The sequence below is a fragment of the Pantherophis guttatus genome, chromosome 4 (genome assembly GCF_059756535.1).
Source record: "Pantherophis guttatus breed Tessera chromosome 4, ASM5975653v1, whole genome shotgun sequence".
NCBI classification, from domain to species: Eukaryota; Metazoa; Chordata; class Lepidosauria; order Squamata; family Colubridae; genus Pantherophis; species Pantherophis guttatus.
This window is the reverse complement of record NC_142066.1, coordinates 323012-341146: the sequence shown is the minus strand read 5'-3', so window position 1 is coordinate 341146 and position 18135 is coordinate 323012. Positions and strand designations below refer to the sequence as shown.

Below are 18135 nucleotides of genomic sequence, written 5' to 3'. Positions count from 1 at the left end.
CCGGGCGCTAAGTCGAGCCGGAGGGTCGAAGGTCAGCGCCCTGCGGACGCCCCCAGCCCACGACCCTCCCCCCCCTCCGGTCAAAGCAGACGCGGGACAAGAGCGCGCGGGCGGAATGCGTGTTTATTGAGCGTGTGGACGTGCTGGCGGTTGCAAAGGGCCCGGCGGCGCTCAGGTCCAGACCTCGGTGGGGATCATGCCCTCCTTGCAGTTGAGGGGCGGCAGGAGGTGCTCCTCGGCCAGGAACTCCAGCGGGAAGCAGACCAGGAGCCCCCGCAGCGCCTGCAGACGCTCCCGGGCCCGGCCGGGGCTGAGCGAGGCCAGGCTCCCCACCGCCACGTGACCGCGCAGGGCCCGGTGCGACCGGACGGCGTCGGTGGGGAGGCAGCGGAAGACCTGCGCGGGGGAGGGGGGAGGGGAGGGGGGGTTAGCGGTTGGCCCCGGAAGCAGCGGCCCAGATGAGCGTCGGCGGAGGCTGGCTCTCCCTCCTGGCACCGCACGAACTCCTGCCGGGGCAGGAGCAGGAAAGGAGCCGAACCCCCCCCCGCCCAATAATTCCCCGGGGGGGGGCTTATGGCCCAGGTGCTCCTCAGCCCAGCCAACTGGGGGGGGAATCTACAGGGGCTGGAGGCCGATTTGCAGATTGGAGGAAGAGGGATCCTAATAGCATCCATCTCCTCATCTGTCTCCGCCTGCCAGACCCCCGCCCCAAATCCTGGGGACTTACCTCCTCATAAATGCTGGTATTGGCTAAAGCTCGGGCACACCAGACATCGTGGAAGAAACGGTCGCTGATGGGGTCTCGAATGCTGACATCGTCCTCTGGAGTGACCCCCAGGAGGCACCTGGCAGGGATTTTTCAAGGGCAACGGGGATGCAAAAGAGCAGGACTTCCCCCACCCCACAACAGCCCTGGGCTTCCAGGGGTGGGGCAGCTGGAGAGGAGGATCTTGCTGCCCTCCTGTCAGTTTGCTGTGACCATCACCCCCAGGGCTCCCTTCTGCCCCGCCCACCCATCTCCATGCTCTTTGGGTCTTCTTGGGCGAAGGGGGGGGCTTCCCTTTCTGCCCCTGCAGCGCTCACCTGAAGCACTCCAGGCGCAGGCTGAGTGCGAACTTCCCTGCCGCGTACTCCTGCCCACCCATAACAGACGGCACCAGCTCCCTGTCTTCCACCAGCACGGCCAGCTCGCTGTCGCGCTTCCCCAGCAGGCTCCGGTCATTGATGTTGGCAGAACCTTTGGGCAGAGGGGCTAGGCCCATGAAGCGAAGCCCCGGGCTTGGGTCGCCCTGCCCAACGCCCCCAAGCGCCCCCACTCACCAATGATGACGCGCTGGTCATCCGCAATAAGCATCTTGCTGTGGACGTAGACCAGCTCCGTGAGAAGGGCACCCTGCAGCTCCCCGTGGGTCCGAAGGCCGCAGAAGGAGACGTAGTTCCTCCAGGCCTCCCCCACTTTTGAGAGAAGAAGAGAGACGTCAGCCCTGAGCCCCCACCCCTGCGCCAAGGCGGGGAGACACTCTTCAGCTCCCCCTCTTCCAGCAGAGAGAGAAGCCTCACTCCTGGCGTGGCGGTCAGGATGGGGCTCAAGGGCCCCGGGGGGGGGGGGTCAACTCTGCTCACCCCCACCCACCCCGTACTCACTGACTGTCTGGAGGCGACTAACAATGGACGACTCCCCACGGCAGAGGGTCCTGCAAAGCGAAAAAAGGAATCCGAGTCCTCCATCTCCCTCCTCACTGCCATTTGAAGAGGGAGCCGCGTCTTGGGACCCTGAGCCCCGGGTCCAAACTCACCGATAGGTGAAGTGAAGAATGGCTTGGATGGAGTTGCTGCCCCCCTGGGCGATGTCCCCCTCAAATCCAGGCAGGAGGGGGAGCAGCACGTACACCCTGAACGGCTTCTTCTCACTGCAATGGGGAAGACCCCCGCCCCGGGTGTCAGATGGTAGGACATGGGTGGAGGCGTTTCTCCCTGCCCCCATCTCTTCCCTGCCTGGTTCCTGTGGTGTCCTTGGCACCGACAGAAAATGGAGAGCCTCTTTTCGACTCGGACCTTTGATTCAGAGGTAGAAGCTTTTCTGAGCAGGAAATGGGGGAGGGGGAGGCTGGGCTGCTGGTGGGTTCACACTGAGAGCCAGTTTGATCTCGTGGTCAAAGCACCAGGCTGGAGACAGTGAGTCCCAGTTGCACTTTAGGCATGGAAGCTCTCTGGGTGACCTTGGGCCAGTTACTCTCAGGCCAACCCACCTCACAGGGTTGTTGTGGGAAAAGGAGGAGGAGGAGGGTGTGTTGGATGTGTTCACTGCCTTGAGTTATTTGTGAAAATAAAGGCAGGAAATGATCAATAAGAGGTAGGGGGCAAAGGGAAGTTAATAATGCAGGTGCAGTTCCGTGCGAGATGCTTGCAAGCACCAGTTAAACTTCGGTGGCCTCACTGGGCGCGCCTGCAGCTCACACAACCTTCTGCCCTCCTTCAAACGTCTCTTGTCGGAAAAGGGGCCGACAACTCCTGGTTTTCTGCTACCACAGACGAACAAGGTTCTGTCCCGGGTTGACCGGAGTCTCTCTGATCCTGGGCAGAGCGCAGCAGTTCTGGAATCTCCTCCACCGCCAAGTATCCCCCCCCCCTTTGGCTGCTGGGGGTGGGTTGGGCTCCTGGTGGAAGTGGACCCTGCTGGTCAGCAAATGGGCTCAGCCTGGATGCCACCAAGTGAATGGTGGGCTAAAAGGCAGCTGACCCTCAGCGGGAATGTAAGCACGGCAGAGGGGCTTAGGAGAGGCCCTCCCTGGGGGTTGGGCTGTAAAGGGGAGGGGGGCAGGGAAGCACTTCCACACTTGCAAGATTCTGTTAATGTAACCCCCTTGCAATAAAGTATAATTGGCTCATCTGCTCCGTCTCCCGTCTGGTTTCCCTCACAAGGCTGACAAGAACCTGGCGGTAGCTTTCCTGACACGGGCACAGCAGCTCTGAGCACGTGCAAAGAGACTCCCTCCACCAATATGGTGTCTCGCGCAACCTGGGTGCGTCACACACCCCCATTTGCCAAACCCACCTGTGGGCAAGCAGGATCCGCTGCACAACCGCATCTCCTACTGTGTTGAGCACCGAGCGCCCGTCTGTGCAGCTGATGAAGAACTGATTCTGCCAGGGGAAAGGGCAGAGTGGCCCCTTGGCAAAGGCGAACTTTCTGTCCTATCCCATGAAGGCCTCGGGAACCTTCTCCGATGGAGCCAGTCCCCCGGCTGCCCTGGGGCTGCCCAGCCCTCCTCTAGCCTACCTCGATGTACAGGTAATGCTGGCTGCTCCTGATGACATCCAGGTAGGCGTTGTAAATGGAGCATTCGTGCAGGCCGGCTGACCAGCGGTCCACAGAACGCAGCACCTGACGGCGCAGCCAGAGGTTTTCTGAGTGAAAAGGAGTGGGCTCGGACCCTGGACCCACTCACTGCCCCCCCCACCTGCTGGGAGGATCTTGATATTCTAGGGCTGGAGGCTCCTCTGCTCCCCCCTCAAAAGGTCCTACCTTTTTGAGTGCCAAAAGCCAGAAGGGGCAAGAGGCATGCAGAGTTGGCCCCTTCGGCCAAAGCCCCTCTTGTTCTCAAGCAAGGCACACAATGTGGCCCCTCAAAAGCCCCCAGACCCACCCCTTTCCAACCACCGGCCTGGCCTTGCTCCCTCACCTGGACGTCTGCAACCTGGGCACCGGGCACAAGAAAGGAGACCTTTGGAGGGACGTGGGGGGACTTGGGCAGCAGGTAGGGGTACTCGGAGCCTTTGTACTTGGCCTTGATTGTCTAAGGAGTAGAAACGGGGGGGGGTGTCAGTGGCCCCAGAGCCCCTTGGCTGCTTTTTCAGCAGGCAGAAAAACTGGTTCAAATGCTTTCATGCACAGGTGTCCAAGCCTATCTATTGTTTTATCACTCTGAAGAGGGACAGGTCATAAAATGGGTATTCGCAGTTACTCGTAAAGCGTCTCCCTTACCTGTGCAGCTGAAGAAGAAAGGAAAGGTCTTCCTCAACCGTGCCGCGAACTTTGATTGGCACATAAAAGTGCTGCTCCTGGCTTCATGGAAGCTGCTCTGGAGGGGACCCCGAAGGGAGCTGACCCTCCAAGCCACAGGGTGGATGCGAGGGTTTCTGCCATCTTTAATTCTCAGTGGGATAGCACCCTTCCCCCTGCACCATTTGCTCCCCTTTAAACAAGGTCATCTGGTCAGGCCCTGGGGAGGGGGGAGGGCAGGAGCCCCCTTGGCCCCGAAGCCCGGCTCTTCCCCCAGGCCGGGCCAGGAGTTGAGTCCAGCGCCAGAGTGCATGAGACGGGATATAACTGTGTGTGTGTGTGAGCGCAGCCCGTGCACCTGCTTGCATGCTGCTGAGCTGCCCCGGGACCCCGTGTCTGGGGCTGGAGGGGGGGGGCATCCTTTCAGCAAGCCAAAACAGTAAACGTAACTATTAGGAGGACTTTTCCGTCTGCTGTGAGCTCCCACATGAAGTGGGGACTCTGTTTTCCTTTGGGGGTCTTCTGAAAGTGGGAGGGGGGAGACCAGGGGTCCCTTCTGGCTCTCTGAGTCTGTTTGGCCAAAAACAGCAACGGGGGAGGGGGGGCTCCATGAAGATTGAGCCTTCAGTTGCTCAAAACTAAACCTGCAGATTCTGCCAGCTTCTTTGCCTTGGCTGGAGGAGGGGGTGGCAATCTCCCCCACCTATGGGCACCATCAGGGCTGCCGTTTCATTGATACTTTCGTTGTTATTTGGCTTCCGTTACTGATTACTCACAATAGCTGTTACTGAAAACTCTTTTTTTTGCTAATTACCTCCCAAACAGCTGAAATATTCTAGCCTCTCAGGCGTCTTTGCAGCTTCTGGGCCAGGCCAAACCCAGCTCTGCCCACCAGCCAGGCTGCCCACAGCTCTGCCGGCCACTCACCTTGGTGAAGTTCCAGCGCTGGATAAAGTGCTTGGCCACGTCCCGCGCAGCCACCCCATGAACAGCCACTCCCACGTCCCGCCACGGCATCCGAGGGGTCTGGAACCGGTCAATGAAATCTGGGCCAGAGCAGGGAGGGTCACCGCAGCACTGGGGGGAGGGGGGCAGATCCCCCCAGCACAGGCCGGCCTCACCCTGAAAGGACAAGAAGGGGGGGCACAGCGGGGCCGCCTTTCCTCAGGGGCGGGGCCTCGGCTCCCCCACGTCCCTCCCTCCAACGGGGAGGGGGGGATCAGCATCGAGACCTGCTCTCAGGCAAAGCAAATCCAGCAGGTCCCAGAAGCTGGGAAGACTATATCAAACCCCCACCCCAAGGGGTCTCTGCCTGCCATCCTTGTCGTCCCCCCCCGCCCCCCACGTACCTTCAAAAGGCCTGTCCAGGTGCACCCAATCCTTGGCAATGAGGTTGCCGTAGTCCTTGCCCAGCCAGAGCAGCTGGTTTGTGGCCAGGTTTATGGGGGCCTCCTCGCCTGCAGGGGCGCCCCCACCCTGAGCAAAAGAGAGGGTCAGGGAGAGGCGTGATGGGGGAGGGAGGGAGGGATCTGGGGGCAGCAGCAGAGGGGAGAATAGAGAGCAGGTCAGAGCAGACAGGAGGGCGAGACAGCCACCCCAGAATTCAGCCACCTGAGCTGTGGGGAAGGAGGGAAGGAGGGAAGGAAGGAAGGGGGGGAGGGAGGGATGAAAAGGAAGGAAGGAAGGAGGGAAGGAAGGAAGGGGGGGAGGGAGGGATGAAAAGGAAGGAAGGAAGGAGGGAAGGAAGGAAGGGGGGGAGGGAGGGATGAAAAGGAAGGAAGGAAGGAGGGAAGGGGGGGAGGGAGGGATGAAAAGGAAGGGAGGGACTGAGCAGCAGAGGGAGGAGAAGGCTTCTGGGGCAGCCCAGGCACCGGCTCACCTTGGCACCATGGCCGCTTTCACCCTCCAAGTCCGTCAGGCGGTACTCTGGGGTATCCCAACGCCCATAGGCCAGATCCAGCCCTCCCAGGAAAGCCACAGACTGGTCCACCACCACCAACTTCTCATGGTGAGCCCACAGGAAGACGATGGAGGAGACATGGTCCGGATGGCGCATCACCTGGCAAGGAGAGAAAGCTCTCTCTGTAGGGGGCTCCTACAGCCAGGGGAACCCAGGGGAACCAGGCAGGGTGGGAGTCTCATGCAGAAGCCGCTGCAGCTCAGGAAATGCCCCCCCCACACACACCCCACACCCACGTCCTGCTCGCTCTGGATGCAAGATGGGAGATGGCTGAAGCAGGAGGCCGGGAGTTTGTTGGGGGGGGGGGTCTGGGGGTTTTGGGTAGAGGGATGAGAAAGACAAGGCTGCAGTCTCCCCTAATTCGGGGCTGCCTGACAGAGGGGGGCACATTTACCTTGATGTTGGGGTGCAGCAGCATCAGGGCCCTTTTGCTGTAGCCACTGTTCAGGCCCAGGGCCAGCCCCACCTCCTTGAAGAGCAGCACGCAGACACGCACCCCCTGCTCCTGCAAAGGGGGACGTTCGTGGCGGGGTCACCCACTGGCCAGGGAAGCCAGCGGGGGGCCCTCCCCACACAGCCTGGGGGGCCACTCACCGCTTTGTGCTTCAGGATGAGGTCCAATCTCCACTCATCCGACTGAGCCGGGCGCTTCAGGTAGACCTCGGGGCTGAGCCTGGAAGAAGGTGGGGGATGCTTTCTCTCGGGTTGGGGGGCAGGAAGTGGGCTTGGTGTGGGCTGCTCTTCTGGCTTTCAGAAGAGACCTGCACCCCTCTGCTCCCCCCAGCAAAAATGGCTGCTGGCAACTTGCTCCTGGAGATGTACCCGCCCCCCAATTCTGGCAGCTCTTCCAGTCTGGACAAGGCTCCTGGGCTGGAGCAGCCCCCCCCCCCCCCCCCCGCAGTTCACCAGCAGCAGAGACTAGGTTCTACTGCCCCAGCGTCGCAGGCACACTCACTTCCACCCAGGGCAGGGAAGGGGCAGCACAGCAGGCCTTCCAGTCCCCTTCGTCCGGGGGGGGGGGACACGCCAATCTTACCACCAATCCGTGATGAAGATCTCCTGCCTGGCCTGGAGCAGGGCGTCTGCCACAGCTGCAAAATACCCAGCACCGTTGAGAAACCTGCCAGGCAGAGAGCAGGGTGAGGGTGGGCCAGCCCCAGCCACGCTTGCCCCCAGCCCCTGGAGCAGCAGCAGGTGGGGGGGGTCTCTCCTCACCAGCGGGTGGGGGTCCCCTCGCGGACAGGTGCAAACCCTTCATGGCGGTGGAGCTGCAAGTGCTGGTGGCCTTTGCTGGCAGCCAGTTCTGTGATCTGCTGGCCCCACCAGCGGGCCTGGCGGTAGCTGCTGCACTTCAAGACCAGGGACCTGCGGGGGACACGGACCTCTCCCAGCAGCTGGCAACGGGTGCTCTGGGCTGCCCTCCCCCCCTTGGGCTGCCTGCCCAAGCCTCTGCCCACCTCACAGGGCAGAAAGAGACCCTCGTTGGCTCATCGGGTGAGGCTTCCAGGCAGAGCAGGGAGCGGGCCTTGTGCCCCACGGCTGCCCCCCTCGGGCAAACACAGACTGCGTCTGGCTGAAAGGCCCAGGTCAGCAGTCCTGCTCTCTCCCCCCCCACCCCCACTCAGACTGACCTGCAGCTGTTGTCCACACGGACCCCGTACTTGGTCTCTGTGGGTTTCTTGCCCACTTGGACCCTAAAGGCTGGATCAAAGAGCAGCACGCAGGAGATCACACCCGACTCCGGCTTCAGGTAGAGCAGGAAGGCGTCCTTCACCACTAGCCACCTGCAGGGGGAGGGGGAGAGCGGGCTAAAATAAAAGCAACATCTCCCCCCCGTCCCTCCCCCCCACGCAGCACCTGGGACTGACCTCTTGGACCAACGGTAGCAGACCTGGTGATGTCCGAAGCAGTTCAGCCCCTGGATGCGGTGGCCCCCAGACCGCTTCAGGATCATGCCTTCTCTGGAGCGGGGGAGGTGCAGGTCAGAAATCGCCCTCTGGCCCAGCCCCCCCCCCCATGCCAAAGGCCAGAAGTCTCGACTCACAAGCCTTTGGGGCCGAGGTCCGGAAGGAAGGAGAGCCGGCTGACGTCCAGGAACTCTGCCTGTGGAGCAAGGAGCAGAGGGTACTAGGGGAACCAGGGCCAGCTTGGCGACCCTCTATCCACCAGAGCCAAGCGGGAAGGGGCTGTACCATTGCGTGATAGTCCCGGTAAGCGCTCATCTCCAGCAAGGTATTCAGGTAACTCTCCAGCTGTTTCTGTGGGAAAGGAGCCAGGAGGAGGGCTGGAGCGGGGCTCTCGGCTGCTGCCCACCCTTGCAAGCTGCCTGTCAGCAGCTGCCACCCCCTCCCCAGACACCTGGATGCACCTGGCAGCCGCATTCATCCCTCACCACCCGCCCCTGCTTCCTTCCACCGACGGCATCCTTCCCATCATTGGAGATGGCCGAGGGGTCCTTCTGCACCTCCCCGGAGCCCAGTGAGGGGAGCTGTGCTGACCTTCCTCTCTCGGCTGCCTCACCTGCTTGCTGGACGGGCGCCGAGAGACCTCACTGCCCCCGTGTGGCAAGGGGGGCAACTCCAGGGAGTTTCCGACTGGCCAGGAGCCCTGCAGGACGAATCTGCAGGGAGAAAGCCTCAGCAACCCAACCTCTGCCTGCCCAGAGGGGGCCGAGTGGAGACCCCAGAAGAGCCCCCACCCCAGACAACCCCGGAGTTAGGGACAGGCTCTCCTCGCCAAGTTGGGGCTGAAGCCAAGCTGGAGCTGAGCCAGGCTTGCGGGTTGGAGGGTCTCCAGGAGGAGGAGCTGAAGTGCCAGCAGAAGCCAAGGTGCTCCCTGCAGAGGCCTTTGAGGGTCCCCCAAGAGAGAAATGGGAGGCCCCCTTTGGAAGGAGGGGCCCTGGGGGAGTTTGACCACATCTATAAGCAAGGCTGTTAAGGGAATAGGTGGTTGCCTGCCTGAGACGCCTGTTTCTCTCTCTCTCTCTGTTTGGGTCAAGATTCAGCAAGCTTGTGTGTGTGTGAACTCAGCTTGAAGACCAGTGACTCAGCCCCAGACATGAACAAAGAATCAAGGGAGCTGGAGAGCTTCTCCTCTGCGGGGAGCCAAGGGAAGCCCACCCCCCCACATTCCTGGAAATAAGTTAGGCAGGTGTGCAAGACGCCTCTTAGCCTATGGAACTCCCTGCCCAGGGAAAAGGTGGCTCCCTCACTGCCTCCAGACTTTTCAACAGACCAAAGCACTGAACGAAGCATCGATTTTCTAAATCACTATCAATGTATTATGGCTTATCAATTCAAGAGTACTTAAGGCAAAGAAGCAGGATATAAATCCAATAATTTAATATCCCAAAGAGTTAAAACTGTGAAAAAGCAACCACGAAAAGGGTGCCGGTCAGGGCTTATAAAACCGCTGGGCTAATTCTGCTGACAATCATGTGAAGCAGTTCAGCCTATTCCTGCCAAGGGCTGGATTCCTCTCCCAGGCTGGGGGTGCAAGTCAGATCTGCTTGTGATCACATGAAAGATCACGCATGCAAGAGAGGAGGGAAAAAAGACCCTTGCGCAGAAAAGAAACACGGATTGTGCAGACAGCAGCAGGACAGTTCTGTCAACCAGCCAGCTGAAAGAGAGAGAGAGGAGAGAAAGAGGGAGAGGGAGAAGGAGAGGAGAGAGAGAGGAGAGAAAGAGGGAGAGGGAGAGGGAGAGGAGAGAAAGAGGGAGAGGGAGAAGGAGAGAGATTCAACTTTGGCACAAAGTCCCTGTGAACTGGGATCCTTCAGAACTACAAATCCTCTACAAATCCTCACACACTTGGAGGAGAGTCGTGTTAGAAGGCCGGGCCCAGATGGCACCCACAACAAAAGATGCCAGAGGACGTGATCTCAGCCAGCGCCCGTGAGAGGCTTGCAGTCAATGGAAAAGAAACCACGTTGGCCCTAATCCAAGGTTGACAACAAGGGGGTCCAACCTTGGCCACTTTAAGACCTGCGGACTTCAACTCCCAGAATTCCCCAGCAGGTCTTAAAGCGGTCGAGGTTGGACCCCCCTCACTTACTACATGCCCAGCGTCTCTGGTTCTAGTGGGGGGAGGCCCTGCCTGGCTACGGTGGCACCTGAATCTCACCGGGGAAGCGGGAGCAGGCTGAGGAGCAGGCGGTGCTTCATCAGGTCCCTGTGGAGCTCCTGGAAGTGCCGGAAGAGTTTCTTCATGCTCCAGGTGAACTGGCCGTGGCTGAGCTGCAAGGCGTAGACCGTGCTGGGCCGCACCTGGATGGGTGGAGGAAAGCTGGACAACAGGGCCCACCAGGCCTTCTCGTGCCAACCGCTTCCCCGTCACCAGCAGGGGTGCCCTGTGCAGAATTGGGCAGGGGCTGTTTGGCCACTTTGTTCTGGAGGGAGGGGCAGAAGGGGGGCTCTTGAGGCACCCGGAGTTGAGCTGAAGCGAGGGGCCCTGGGGCTTTGGGGCTGGGCCAAAGGAGGCAGGGAAAGGGCTGAAATGGAGCCACCCCTTCCTTCCTCCTGGTGCTGGGGCTGAATCCCTCCTGGCCTGAGCCTGCAGCTGTGGCTCAATATCTTCCTTGCAGCTGTTAATAGAGTATTAATTATATCTTGCAGCTGGGGAATAAACACCTGGCTTCTTGGCATAAGCCTGAATTGCAGCCGAGGGAAACTTCCTCCGTTATCTCTTGGATTGAAAGCATCCTCCTGCATTTGGCTGCCCCAAGGACAGAGCTCTCCTCCCAGAACTCCTGGCCTTTGGTCATGCTGGCAGGGAATTCTGGGAGGCCCCCGAAGAACTGCCTTGGCAAAAGCCCCCTTAGGGGGCTCTTAAGAGCAACGTGATTCAATAAACCATTTCTCAATTTATAACAACTGACATGCACAATGCAGGTAAGTCCTCAATTTACAACAGTTCATTCAGTGACCGTTCAAAGTTACATCAGCAATGAAAAAAGCAACATGCCTGTTTTTCACACTTGGGACTGCTGCAGCACCCCTGTGGTCACGGGATTAAAATTCAGACACTTGGCAACTGGCTCATACTTATGACCGTCGCAGTGTCCCGGGGGGTTCATGTGATCCCCTTCTGAGACCTTCTGACAAGCCAAGTCAATGGGGAAGCCAGATTCATTTAACAACTGTGTTACTAATTTAACAATTGCGGTGATTCACTTAACAAATGTGGCAAGAAAAGTTGTAAAATGGATCAAAGTCACTTAACAAATGTCTCATTTAGCAATAGACATTTGGGGCTCAATTGTGGTCATAAGTTGAGGATTACCTGTAAAGATGAATTTCCTACACAAAACGTAACTATTTCTCATGTTTATGTGTTGGCAAAGTGAAACAGCAACAAAAATGCCTGTAAAATGGCTGTTTTTCCAACTGGCGATTTGCTCCAAAGTCCTTTCTCCCCCACAGGCTCCTTAACTTCTCAGTCTTCTATTGATCGGGACAAGTTCCTAGTCCTTCTGTGTCCCACAATGGCTGGCGGGTGATCTTCTGCCTAGGCTCAGCTGCCCCCAGGACACTCCAAGTCCCCCCTCCCCCCGTCGGCTCCTTCCTGCGTTCCTGCTTGGTGTAACCCCTGAACCAGCAGTGGAAAGAGGGCTCTGCCTCGAGACCAGGGCCAGGCACTGGCCTCTCCCCACCGGCTCCAGGCCAGAACGAAGGGCTCCTTGAGCTATTCCCTAAAACAGGGAATTCCTCAGAACTGCCCGGCTTTGTGCCTGAGGCCAGCCCTGTATGGGAGCTGCAGGGATGAGGCTTACAGGCAGGTGCCCAACAGCCCCCACTCACCTTGGAGCCCCAGGTGTACCTCTCTGTGCTTTCCACCCGTGCCACGATGGGCACCCCCTTCAGGAAAAGGGGGGCCTGGGAGTGCAGCGGCCTGGGCTCGTAGACCACCATGGGGAAAGAGCATGGCTGACCTGGGAAAGGAGGAAGAGCTCAGTACGAGACCCCAAGGAGGGCCTGAACTACCCTCAACCCCCCCCCCCCGCTTGGCCCAGCCTGACCTGCAGCCACTTGGGCTTGGAGGGCATCGTTCTCATCGGGTTCTCCTGGCTGCATTGAACTGCTTGAGGTCTCCCGGCCAGGGCCAGATGTGGCCTGCCAGCCCTGGAAAGGAGGAAAGTGGTCCTGGGCCCAGGCAAGACTCCCCACTGTCTCCTCTCCCTGGAAGCCCCTCCCCGGGCAGTAGGTGCCCAGGCCTTGCAAGGCTGCCCAACTCCTTTGAAGGGGAAAAGGCAGCTGCTGGTTCTGAGCAGGAAGGGGCCTGGCTGCAGGCAGTCACACTGGGCAGAAGGGCCGGTCAAGCGAGGCAGGGCTATGGCAGGGGACTGACACACACACTGAGCTCTGACCCCAGGGCAGCCTTAGCTGGATGGAGCTCTAGTGAACTCTCCCAGCTGCTGCATTCACCTGGAGCCCCACCAGCCCCATGCAGGGAGCGCCTACTTGACTGGGGAATGTTGTACAGCACCCTGGACTGACTGGGGTTGGGCTCTGGGCACACTCCCTCCCCCAGGCCCCTAGGAACTTCTCTTGGCCTCTTCAGTGCAAACTCCAGCTCCAGAACTATTTAGGAACTCTCAGGGCAGCCTGCAAGCCAAAACAGGCCAGCCCAACTTCCCAGGAGGGCTGTTCTGCCGTTCTTTGGGCAGAGACGCCCCTGGGGTGCCTGGCACGCTCTTGCTGGAGGCCAGGAGGGGTACCAGCGCTACCCAGGAGTGAGTGAGCGGAGATTTCCGGGAGTTTCTGGGAGGCAGGAAACCTTGAATCATCCCCCTCTCTGCGCAGGCTGAGACAAAGGCAGCCGCCTCGCTTCTGTTGGGCAAAATGGGGTGCAGCCACTGGGTGCGTCCTGCCCCCCCTGCGCCGGCTCCACTTCTTCCACGGGGATTCTTCTGGCTCAGTTGGCCAAGGCAGGCAGTGCCGACAGTCTCACCGGGATAGCCCCGCGCAGTGCAGACCGGGGGGCAGCCCAGCCCGGTGCCCGCGAGTTTAGCGCCCCGCTCTCCCTCTGCCTGGCCGAAAGCAGAGCCAGCCGGGATTGTATCCCGCCCGTCCCTCGCCCTCCGCCTGCCTGCCTGGCCTGTGGGCTGCTTCCCCGCAGGGCGGCCCCCGGGCAGCGGAGCGCTGCGGCCGGCTCCGAGGGGTTGAGTCACCCGCCGCCGTCAGGAAGGAGCTGGGCTTGTGGTCCGGGGAGTCGCAGCCGGGGGGAGGGAGCGCTAATGATACCTGCCGACGGAGGGAACGGCGGGTCCGCGATGCAGCGGCGGGTGGAGCGGAGGAGCGGAGCTGCCCCGCCGGGATAATCAAAAAGGGAAGGAAGGGCCGGAGAGGAAAGGGCTGGCCTCTGTCCCGCGAAGGAGGGCTGTCCCAGTTTTGGGAGAGAGCGCAGCGCCGCCCAGCTGACGCAGGAGCCCCGGGGCATGTGCAGAGCGCCGCCCCTCTCTCGGCTGGCCAAGGGGCCCGCACGCCAAAGTCCGGGCCGCTCCGGAGACGGAGAAAGTCACGGGAAGCCAGCTGACCGGAGCCGGTCCGCGGCCAGTCCCGGGTTGTGTCCGCCGGCGGCCGTGCTTGACGGAGACCACCCGAGAGGCTCCGCCCAACCGGTTCCCCTGTGTCCCGATCCGAGGGGTGGAGATCGGCAGCCCGCAACTTTCCGAGCGCGAGAGCGTCCCGCCCCTTTCTCGGGGCAGCTGGGGATTCCTCGGCCGGGTCTCCTGCTTGGGTCGGTGGGTCCCTCCGCCCGGCTGGCCTGCAGCCTAGGAGTCCTGGCGGGGGAGGATGGGCGCTGTGCTTCCCCCCCACTTCCAAACCGCCGGGATGGAGCGGGCGAAGGGGGCGGCTGGGGAGGCTCCAGCCTTGCGAGAAGCAGCCCCAAAGGTCGCGCGAACTGTGCCACGCGTGCGGGAAATCAGACATAAACACCCTTCGGTGGCAGGTGGCTGCGCGCGGCCGGGCGGGCGGGCGGCCCGTCTCCTCCGGGGGCCGTGCCCCTCCCTGGCGCCGCGGCTGCTCTGGGACAGCCCCCCCCCCTCCGCCCGCCCTCGCCCTGTAATTGCAAGGACTCGGCGGCTCCTCTCCTGGCCCCAAAAGGGAAGGGAGAGGAGAGGCTACTCGAGACGGCAGCCGCCCCGGACCTCTTCTGACCGGCTGGTGCCTCCCTCTGCGTCCGGACCCTCCAGGATGGGCTCCAAGCTCCCCAGCTGCTTTCCACGCGCGAGACGCGGACGGTCGCGGCGGGCCGGCAAGGCGGGCCAGGGAGAGCCCCCGGAAGGTAAGGTGGCGGGGCGACGCCCTCCCTCGAGCCGGCCAGGCAGAGGAGGGGGGGGCAAGCCTTCACTTCTCTCTCCCCACCCCCACCCCAGCAGCCTCTACAGGCGGCCCCGACGTCGCGGCAGGCCGAGCACGGTCCACCCCGTCCACCAGCAGCGAGGGCGACCCGCAGAGTGGCCGGGCGTACTTCAGCGGCAAAGCGCGCGTCTCCTTCCGCCACCAGCTCGACTCCGAGAGGGATTCCACCACCTGATCCTCCCGAGAGGCAGCAGGCAAGGCCGCTGGGCAGAGGCTTCCCAGGAATAAACTGCACCACCCCGACTGCTTCTCTCTCTCTACTGCGAGCCCAGGGGAGAATCGCTTCTGCCCACTGAGCTGGGGAGCAGCACCCTCCAGCCCTCAAAGCCAGGCCAGGCCCCCAAACCAAGCTCCCCCACCCTTGCAAGAGAAATGCAAAACACACCACCACCTCCTGAAAAAGGCTGCTGCCGTTGGGCCTCTCCTAGTCTCTGCCAGAACAGGGTGGAGCTGCGTGAGCCCCAAGGGGTGTGTGCTCCTCTCTTATCTCAATATAATCACAGTAGGCAGATCCCGTCTGGGAAGGGGAGAACGGGCAGAAAGGGCCCACACCCTCTCCTGGTCCAGTCCCTTTAACCTTCAAACCCTTAGAATGGGCCTGGCTGCTGGTGACTTAATGCGGTGTGTGAAAACAGCCATTTCCTTGCTGTTCTGTCTCAGAGAATGAGGACTGTTGCCCGCAAAGCTTCTAACCTCATTAGAACACTGCCGTAGCAAAAGAGCTGCTATTTGAAGGTAGTAAAGAAAAGTGGCCATCCTCCCTCTCTCCATGTCCCCCCACCCCAACCACCGCAAGGACCAAAAGAAAGAACCACACAGTGAAAATTTCTGCCTTTAATACCCACCACACATGCATAGACAAAAGACAGTCCCGTCTCTAAGAGTTGGAGGCCGTTCCAGGCGTCACGGGGGCAACACCGCCTGCCCCCCCCATCTCAGACGGAGGAAAACCGGGGCAGTTCATTGCCTAGAATGACCTTGCGCTCCACACCGTCCTTGGTGATGGCAGCCAGGCGGATCACACCCCCACTCGAGCCGTCGCGATCCATAGCCAGGGCGAGTGCTGTAAGGAGAAAAGGCAGGCAGAAGCAAAGTCACCCCCTCCCTCAGAAATCAGGGGCTCCTCCCCTTTGGCCCTGGGGTTGGGGTCTCCTTACCATTGGCTGTGAAAGTCAGGCACTCCTCCTTGCTCATTCCAGGCTTGTAAGAAACATCCACAAAGCCGTATATGTAGGAGCTGCCGGAGCCCCCAATGGAGAAGGGCTGGCGAACCATCATGCCCCCCATGGGGACAGAATACACCTGGAAGAGGCAGGGGGAGCGGGGTGGAGGTAGGTGAGAAAAACCTTCTCCAGAGCAGCAGGAAGTAGGAGGGCTGGTTGGTTGCCAGTGGCTGGTTGGCATTGTACAAAAGTACCCGAGGTCAACCCAGGGCAGCGGCTGGATCCAGATGAACATCCATCCACCCAGGCAGAACATCCTCCGGGTAGGCGGGGGGGGGGGGCATCCAACATGAAGGGTCAAGGACCAGGCTCCCCCCAACCCCCAGAACCTGGGAAGCACATCGCTGCCCCTCACCTGTCCCCCCTTCAGCCTGTCCCAGCCAGCCACCAGGATCCCGGCCGTCAGGTCCTCCCGGTACCGGTAACACATCTCCTTGAAAAGGCTGGCCGCCGTGTGCACCAGGGGCTGCTGGTCCAGCTCGATGCTGCAGGGCGAGGAGAGGGAGGGTCACAGGCAGCCGCCACAAGCCCCCGCAGACCAGAGGGGGCTCCCCGGGCAGGTCAGAGGCTCCGGGCGCTTGCCAGGGTGGTCCTGCCGCCTCCGCCCCTCCCCCGTCGCGGAGCCCGCAGCGCCCCCTCCCCACCTGTGGAAGCTCAGCTGGTAGGCGACGGCGTCGGCGATGGCCTGGGTGTCGGCGGCGGAGCCGGAGCGGCAGCAGAAAATGCGGTCGTGGATCTGGGTCAGCTTGTCCGTCACGCGGTTGGCGATGTAGGACCTGCGGGCGGCACAGCCGTCATCCCCGCCCGGGACCCCCCCTCCCCTCCGCTCCGCTCCGCTCGCCGCCCCCCCCTCCCTCCCTCCCTCCCTCCGCCAGCCACTCACCCGGTGGTGGTGCGGGAGTCCGCCCCGATGACCACGCCGCCCTCGAACTCCACGGCCATGATGGTGGTCTGCGGCGGAGGGGAAGGAGAAGGCGCGTCAGCCCCGGGCAGGACCGACCCGCCCCGCCCCGCCCCGCCCCGCCCCGGCCCCCGCCCTCACCCCGGTGCTCTCCGCCTGGTGGGTCCAGTCCGGACAACCGCCCGCCAGCCCGAGGCTCGGACCCGCCGCCGGACCAGTCATCGCCATCGCCGCCGCCATCTTCGCCCGAGCGCGACACTGACGCAAAAACGCCGACGCGCACGGCACGGCGCTTTACGGCTCCGTGGGAGAGGCCGAGCGGAGGGAGCCCGCGCAGCCACCGGCGGGTCCTCTTGGTGGCGCTCGTGCGTTTGGTTGGGTTGCCGGGCCCGCCCCACCACTCTTATTGCCTCTGCCGTTTCTCTCTCTTCAACCAATGGAGTCTCTGGAGCGGCAACGTTTTTGCCCGGCTCCTAAGACTTCCGGCGGTTCCTTGGAAGCAGCGGAAGTGCGTCATCCGCCGGCGCCCACGCTTTGCCTGCAGCTCCGACCGCGGCGCATAGCATCTGTGACTCGCGTAACGTGGGAACCTCCTGGAGTTCAGCGACACGCGGAATTGTCCGTTGATGCCGAATGTGCCCTTCAGGATGAAAAGCTAATCCCGCTGGGAGAGAAGACGCTGATTTGGGGAGAATTGGAGGCTCTTTGCATCCCCAGCACAACCAGGGGACCCTCGAGGTCACTTAGTCCACCCCCTGCCCAGGTTAGGGAGTCCACCCCGGACCCCGCGGCTGCCCTGAAGGCCTTGAGCGGTGGAGCCCCGAAGCCCCCGCGGGCCCTTGTCCCACCGCGGAGCCTACGGAGGCGGGGAAGCCCAGCCGCGTTCTCTTCTCCAGGCTAAGCCTACGCAGCCCTCCTCCCGGCGCCTCCCAGCCCCCGAGGCGACCAGAGCAGGACTGGAGCAGCCCAACCGAGGCGGCCTAGAGCGGGGGCTGCTGTCCCTGACACCCCCACCCCCGGGTCTCGGTTGATGCGGCACATGAGGGGCTCGCAGGCGCCCGGATCCCCCCTTTCACCTGCGCCTTTGGTTTGCCTGCCTTGGATTGCGGAATCTTGCATTGCTCACTACTGAGCGACGTTTTGCTGGATTGGGACCGGTGTTCAGGTCTGTCGAGATCCTCTTGATCCTGAGACTCTTTTCTGAGCTGGTATCAATCTGCTCCCCCCCCCCCCGCCCCCATTTGCTTTGATGTCATCTGCAAATTTGATGAATGTCTTTCTACCCCCCCCCCCAATCTGAGCTGTTTACTGTTCAGAACTTCTGGCCCAGGATCAAGCCCTGAGCTCCCCCACCGCTTTCTTCCATCCACACAGACATAGACCCATGAAGGACCACCTAACTGGGTTTCCATCTGATAATGACACCATCAATCCCCCCCCCTTAGATTTTGTCAAGAATGAGGCTAGTCTTATCAAATGCCTAACCACACTCACACCCACAGCATTCCTTTGGTCCACTAATCTAATCAAAGAAAGTAATACGATTCCTCTGGCAGGACCCTGCTGGCTTCTGGTAATCACTCTATTCGTTGGGTTTCAAACCAGCTGCTTGTTTTCCTTTTCTGGGATTTTCCCAGGTATGTTTGGTCTGAAGTTCCCTGGCTACACTCCGCCCCCCCCCT

The 18135-nt window shown here is 61.3% G+C and overlaps 2 protein-coding genes across 4 annotated transcripts; both read right to left on the bottom strand.

Moving 5' to 3' along the window:
- Window positions 1-104: 104 nt before the first annotated feature.
- On the bottom strand, window positions 105-14775 carry PLD2 (phospholipase D2). Of its 3 annotated transcripts, none has more exons than XM_087893723.1 (25): window positions 14715-14775; window positions 11983-12085; window positions 11765-11895; window positions 10089-10231; window positions 8484-8583; window positions 8156-8221; window positions 8008-8066; window positions 7832-7924; window positions 7595-7747; window positions 7179-7328; window positions 7000-7083; window positions 6558-6636; window positions 6358-6468; window positions 5883-6062; window positions 5353-5479; window positions 4931-5049; window positions 3684-3797; window positions 3281-3385; window positions 3056-3144; window positions 1797-1910; window positions 1645-1694; window positions 1321-1455; window positions 1084-1237; window positions 728-845; window positions 105-396 (listed from the first exon to the last, which is right to left on the bottom strand). In XM_087893723.1, exons 2-25 carry the CDS (start codon window positions 12035-12037, stop codon window positions 172-174), a joined length of 2754 nt encoding a protein of 917 aa, XP_087749849.1. In that variant the 5' UTR covers window positions 12038-12085; window positions 14715-14775; the 3' UTR covers window positions 105-171. The 3 variants fall into 3 exon arrangements, with proteins under 3 accessions (XP_087749849.1, XP_087749850.1, XP_034286728.2); XM_087893724.1 differs by lacking the exon at window positions 14715-14775 and adding an exon at window positions 14439-14609; XM_034430837.3 differs by lacking the exon at window positions 14715-14775 and adding an exon at window positions 13208-13992.
- A 373-nt stretch (window positions 14776-15148) lies between these two features.
- Window positions 15149-16949, bottom strand: PSMB6 (proteasome 20S subunit beta 6). Its single transcript, XM_034430838.2, has 6 exons — window positions 16595-16949; window positions 16436-16503; window positions 16197-16328; window positions 15908-16037; window positions 15487-15631; window positions 15149-15392 (listed from the first exon to the last, which is right to left on the bottom strand). Exons 1-6 carry the CDS (start codon window positions 16691-16693, stop codon window positions 15265-15267), a joined length of 702 nt encoding a protein of 233 aa, XP_034286729.1. The 5' UTR covers window positions 16694-16949; the 3' UTR covers window positions 15149-15264.
- Between the last annotated feature and the right edge of the window lie 1186 nt (window positions 16950-18135).

Excerpts from the sequence above, each read along its gene's own strand:
- PLD2 (XM_034430837.3), bottom strand. The coding sequence starts at position 13,897 with ATGTCTGATTTCCCGCACGCGTGGCACAGTTCGCGCGACCTTTGGGGC. Across the intron at positions 7,748-7,831 it reads TGCTACCGTTGGTCCAAGAG|GTGGCTAGTGGTGAAGGACG; the intron begins GTCAGTCCCAGG and ends CTCCCCCTGCAG. Across the intron at positions 3,145-3,280 it reads AGCATTACCTGTACATCGAG|AATCAGTTCTTCATCAGCTG; the intron begins GTAGGCTAGAGG and ends TTCCCCTGGCAG.
- PSMB6 (XM_034430838.2), bottom strand. The coding sequence starts at position 16,693 with ATGGCGGCGGCGATGGCGATGACTGGTCCGGCGGCGGGTCCGAGCCTC. Across the intron at positions 16,329-16,435 it reads GACTCCCGCACCACCACCGG|GTCCTACATCGCCAACCGCG; the intron begins GTGAGTGGCTGG and ends TGCCGCCCGCAG. Across the intron at positions 15,632-15,907 it reads ACAGGCTGAAGGGGGGACAG|GTGTATTCTGTCCCCATGGG; the intron begins GTGAGGGGCAGC and ends TGCCTCTTCCAG.